This window comes from Anthonomus grandis, chromosome 4, assembly GCF_022605725.1.
Source record: "Anthonomus grandis grandis chromosome 4, icAntGran1.3, whole genome shotgun sequence".
Classification (NCBI taxonomy): Eukaryota; Metazoa; Arthropoda; class Insecta; order Coleoptera; family Curculionidae; genus Anthonomus; species Anthonomus grandis.
Genome location: NC_065549.1, coordinates 3,329,371 through 3,334,675, shown reverse-complemented (window position 1 = coordinate 3,334,675; position 5,305 = coordinate 3,329,371). Strand labels below are relative to the sequence as shown.

Genomic DNA, 5,305 nt, shown 5'->3' with positions numbered 1-5,305 from the left:
AGAATCTTGAGGGGACACCGAAGCTAAATACAAAGGTTAAATCACCACGAATACGTCTTTCTCTCAATGTTGTCATAGCCAGCACTTCCCGTGCATCATCATAAACATGATCGTTCGGTATTTCCAAATTTAATTTAAATAGACAAAATATTAAAAACTTATTCTGAATCCTTTCAAGGGCCAGACAGCTGTTCATGTAATAGGGGGACCATATCATTGAGCCATACTCCAATAAAGAAACCATCAAAGACATGTACACTCTTACAACAGGTCTTGACTGATAGCTCTCTACAGTTACGCAGAACAAAACCCAGAACCCTGGAGGACCTAACCACTATATTATTTATGTGTATATTAAAATTTAAATGATCGTCAAAATAAATGCCAAGATCCTTGATTGTATCAGAATACTGAACAGAGCTTCCCCCTATTTACTTCTTTTGTGAAAACTAATATAATTACATTTCTTCATGTTTAAGAATAAGATATTGTTGACACACCAATCATTTAGCCTATTCAGGTCATTCTGCGACGAAATTTGGTCTTTGGGAGTCTGGATTACTCTATAAAATTTCAGGTCATCTGCAAACAATAAAAAGGCACTATTTTCAAAACATGTATGTAGCTATATCATTAATGAAAATGTTAAAGAGCAATGGTGAGCAGTGTCCACCCTGAGGTACACCAGAACATACATTCATATTGCTGGATCTAGTACTACCCAATCTAACCTGCCAAGTCTGGCCGGACAAGAAGCTTGTGAACCAGGCAACTATATGATTGGAGAAACCAAACACTCTAAGTTTCTCCTGCAAGATTCTGTGATCGACTCTATCAAAAGCCTTGGAGAAGTCTGTATAAATCACATCCATCTGAGATCCCCTCTCCAAGGCATCCAACAGATCCTGCCGATAGATCAACAAATTAGTGATTTTGAATGTTTCCAACACAATTGACATAAGGAATAAAGTTTTAAGTCAAATTTTAATTTACCTGTAAGTCAAACCTACATAACATGCAAGCCCATGGAAGGAATTTCCCAAGATAAAACTTAAAACGAAAATACCTAGAGTAGTAACAATTATTGTTTCGATTTACACATAAAGTTCTAGAACCAATAAAACTAGGTTAACTGTCTTTAAATTCATAAAATTAACTTGTAAATGTTTAAAGGATTGGCAGTAATAAAACTAAGATTTCTTTTTGGTCTTTTATTTAAAACATAAATTTAAACCTATTTATTTAGTATTTTTAAGGTACTCTTTCAGCACATCTAGGGCAGGAGACTCTTCACCATAATCCTGAAGAAAAAAAAACAAAAATTAGCCTAAAAGAAGTGTGATATATCACATAAGACTGTCCTAAATATGCTTTTAACAATGCCAATATTATACTAAGATATTGAGTGAATCAGTAAAGTAATAAATATTGTAACAGAAATCCTTACCCTAATAACAACACAGGAACTGCCAACAACCTTCCTCGCCTTTCCAGTGTTATCAATTTTACACAGTCCAGACCATTCGCCCAGTTTCTTGTTGTTGTCCACCTTGATCAGTTGGATTTGGTGTTCAGCACACAAGGCCTGCACAAGCTGTTTGTATCTAAAAACAAACTTTCGATTAGCGGAGAATTAATGCTGCAGCAACTTCTAAGCTATAAAAAATTTAATTATCAGAAGGCAAGATTATTATCAACCACGGTTAGTTTGGGTTCAGTCTGAAGAGGGAGCCTGCCTTAGGAATCATCATGATACTTTTCAAAGTTTCCCACAATTTAAATAAGAACTTTATAATGTTATAGACATAGAATTGTGAAATCTGTTACTACAATTATATGCTGAAGTCAAAAAAATAAAAGTTACTTACTTGGGCTCATCACAGTTCTCGGCCAAAACACATAACACAGCTTGTCTTTTGTCCAAAGCTTTGGCTGCTTCATGTAATCCATGTACGACTCCGTCATGGATCAGGGCGGTCTTAAGAACTTCTTGTAGGGCTTGATTGACGTCCATGGGCCCCCCAGAGACTGGGACCGGAGCCACGGGCGTTTCCTCTCTAAAAACATCCTCGAGTCAACACTTGTTTACATATAAGGCCCTCATGTAGGATTTCCTTTATGTGAAGTGGAACGACATGTTTGAAACGATGTTCAAAATGTTTTGCACTGGCACATAAACGAAGTCATTTTGGGGCCCAAATGTAAACCAGTCGACCCTCAATTTCTAGATTCAAGGGTTTATTACGCCGCTTCTTTCCAGTTTCCGGAAATTTTCTCGTTCCAATTTTCATGTTTGAGGTTAAGATACTTACACGTCGGACATTTTTGGTTTAGTTCCTGAAAATCAACAAAATATTTATCAAACACTAGCACAGAACAACTTAATTAATAGAATATAAGGATTTTTCTAAAGGATTGTCACTAATTTTAAAGATTTTTGAGGATTTAAAATGGATATTCACCTTTCCGTGTTACTGAACGAAACGTCAAATCGTAAAAGACCGATATTCAAAGATGGCGCTTGATATAAGCGTTTCAACCGCCAATCAAATGGAAGCATTTGGTTTGCTTTAACCTGATTGGTTCAAATCGATTGATTGACAGATACGTGTGGACGTCAAATAGTAACAACTTTTAAGTAATAAAATTTTATGCGGAGTTGCCAAATCAATTTGACTATGAAAGTGGCAGTTAATGGGTATTTTTGGTTAAAATATTGTATAGGAGCAATGCAGAGTTTTTTATTTATTCATCTGAAAGCAAGAAAGCGGGGAAAACGGTTAATGGTCAACCTTGGCTGACTAATACTAAGCATGGTGGCATAGTTTACAAAATTAAAAGGTCCAAACTATACCGGTGGTACGTGCGACGCAACTTATTGTGGCGAGTTTGTTGTGCAACAAGTTGCATATATCTTAACATTTCGAATGCTTTTTAATGCACTCGGCAATTAATGAGTATGTTCGACTATGAAAACCGATAAATTAATTTACATATTTATTTAGAGGCAATTAGTACATAAACTTATGAGGACAAGTTGAGAGAGAAAGTTGATAGGATGGAGAATTAAGTTGATACGCGGACAACCAACGAAGCAACCCCGCATACATTTGTCGAAAGTTAAAACATCCATAAAGAGCCGGTGTTGACGATAATCGGTCAAGGAAGTAGTTACGTGCGTAGCAACGTTTCGCCATGGATTTGTTGTGCAACACGTTACATAATATTTTGATCAAGTTGAGACGTGTTTCAATGCCGGTACAGTTTGGATACTTCAAAATAAATAAATATGAGCTTAGATACTTTATAACAGGAGCATAGATAACTTCTTCAAGGCAGTTAAAATGATTGCAGATACGTGTTGCGCAACAAATTTCGGCGATAAGTTACCTCGCACCTTCTCTTAACGAGTATCGGCAACACCGGTACAACTTGGGCATTATGACCTTAGAACCACATTGCGCCGTTATTTATCGTTCCTTAAGATAAATATAAGCTATATAAGCCGATAAGCCGATATTTTTTTCATAAAATATTTTGTTAAAAGCAATTAGACTATACGGCTCGTATAACTTCATCTTTATTTATCTTCAGTGAGGTAAAGTCATAAAGCAATCACGCGCGCATTTTGGTTCTAGGGTAAAAGGTCCAAAATAAACTAGTATTGCCAATAATAGTAGTGCAACAAAACTTATCGCGGCGAGTCGCGCAACACGTACCTGGAAGGAATAATTCATAATTTTGACTGCCTTAAAAAATCCTGGAATAAAACTCATTCTTTATTTACTGGACAGCTACAAGAATTAACGACTGAATGAAACTGATCATAATTTATCTTAAGGAACGATAAATAACGGCGCAATGTGGTTCCAAGGTCATAATGCACAAGTTGTACCGGTGTTGCCGATACTCGTTAAGGGAAGGTGCGAGGTAACTTATCGCCGAAATTTGTTGCGCAACACGTATCTGCAATCATTTTAACTGCCTTGAAGAAGTTATCTATGCTCCTGTTATAAAGTATCTAAGCTCATCTTTATCTATTTTAAAGTATCCAAACTGTACCGGTGTTGCCGATACTTGATAAGGGAAAGTAGCTATGTGCAAAATAGCATATCGTGGCGAATTTGTTGCGAAACATATTATGATTTCTTTGTCAAAACTTCAGCAAATTCGGGCGTTAAATGCTGTCAACGTAGTCGAAGAAAGGTCCAAGATGAACCGGTGTTGCCAATAATAGATAAAAGGTGTAAAAGAATTTATCACGACGCACGAAGTTTGTTGCGCAACACGTAACTGTGAGGAATAATTCATTTTTTAACCTCGAACAAAATACCAAAATAAAATATTTAAGGTCACCTTAGATTAGGTAAAGTTCTAACCTAACTTTTTAAGTCTTGTGAATAAAGAATTAATTATTATTATTAATCTATGGTTATATTTATCATTACCGAGTATGGATTTCCACGTATAAATGATGAGAGGAGTGAATATTCTGTTAATTAAATTAGGTTAATGTAGTCATATTATCCGAGTCAAACTCACAATGAAATCGTTTAATTTTTTTTCCAGAGATAAAGGCAAGTTTGTTGCGCAACACGGATCTGCGAGGAATATTTTTAATCATTTTTAACCTTAAAAAAATTCCTGAATATAAAAAGTTATCTTTATTGATCTTAAGGAGGGTTATATTATAATATAATAACAACTAATAACTTGGTAGCAGCGCATTGAAGGTTCTAAGGTTATAATGTGCAAATCGTACCGGTGTTGCCGATACTCGCGCAAACACGTTTGTTGCGCAACACGTAACTGTGAGGAATAAATCGCCTGGAGTAAAGTGAAAAATGAAGAGCCAAAAACACCCAAATAATCCAGTAAACCTCAAAATGTATAAATTAATAGTTGAAAAAGACTTGACTAAAAAAACACTGATTCTAAAACAATCGCAAACCGAGGAAAGAGTTAATAGATATAGATAAAAATCCAGTGGTCCTAAAACCATCTTCCATACTTCGATATTAATAGTTGTAATAGAAACAGAAATACGACCATGAAACACGCCGCCGAATCGGTTACAGGCCTCTTTTTTTTTTAATAAAACTAGACACTTTAACGCATTTCTAAACCCCGCATTAATCCGAAAATAGAGCAAATTTATTCATACAACACCAGAGACAAGGTCAGGCGAGTCAACCACCCTGAAACCGAATGTTTGTATCGTAAGGAAACTATCGCGACCGCATGGAAATAACCCCGTGGATCGAACAGTTTAACCATCAGTGATCGCCCAGAATGATGTCTCAAA

At 35.9% G+C, this 5,305-nt stretch overlaps 1 protein-coding gene across 1 annotated transcript; it reads right to left on the bottom strand.

Moving 5' to 3' along the window:
* Window positions 1–1,196: 1,196 nt before the first annotated feature.
* LOC126735077 (40S ribosomal protein S12) lies at window positions 1,197–2,593 on the bottom strand. The gene is made up of 5 exons (XM_050438973.1): window positions 2,463–2,593; window positions 2,313–2,337; window positions 1,869–2,057; window positions 1,448–1,604; window positions 1,197–1,301 (listed from the first exon to the last, which is right to left on the bottom strand). Exons 2-5 carry the CDS (start codon window positions 2,321–2,323, stop codon window positions 1,239–1,241), a joined length of 420 nt encoding a protein of 139 aa, XP_050294930.1. The 5' UTR covers window positions 2,324–2,337; window positions 2,463–2,593; the 3' UTR covers window positions 1,197–1,238.
* Between the last annotated feature and the right edge of the window lie 2,712 nt (window positions 2,594–5,305).

Bases quoted from the DNA above. Each gene is read 5' to 3' on its own strand.
- LOC126735077 (XM_050438973.1), bottom strand. The intron at 1,605-1,868 runs GTAAGTAACTTT...GTTTGTTTTTAG, and splicing joins GAGAACTGTGATGAGCCCAA to ATACAAACAGCTTGTGCAGG. The intron at 1,302-1,447 runs GTAAGGATTTCT...TTTTTTCTTCAG, and splicing joins GTTCCTGTGTTGTTATTAGG to GATTATGGTGAAGAGTCTCC.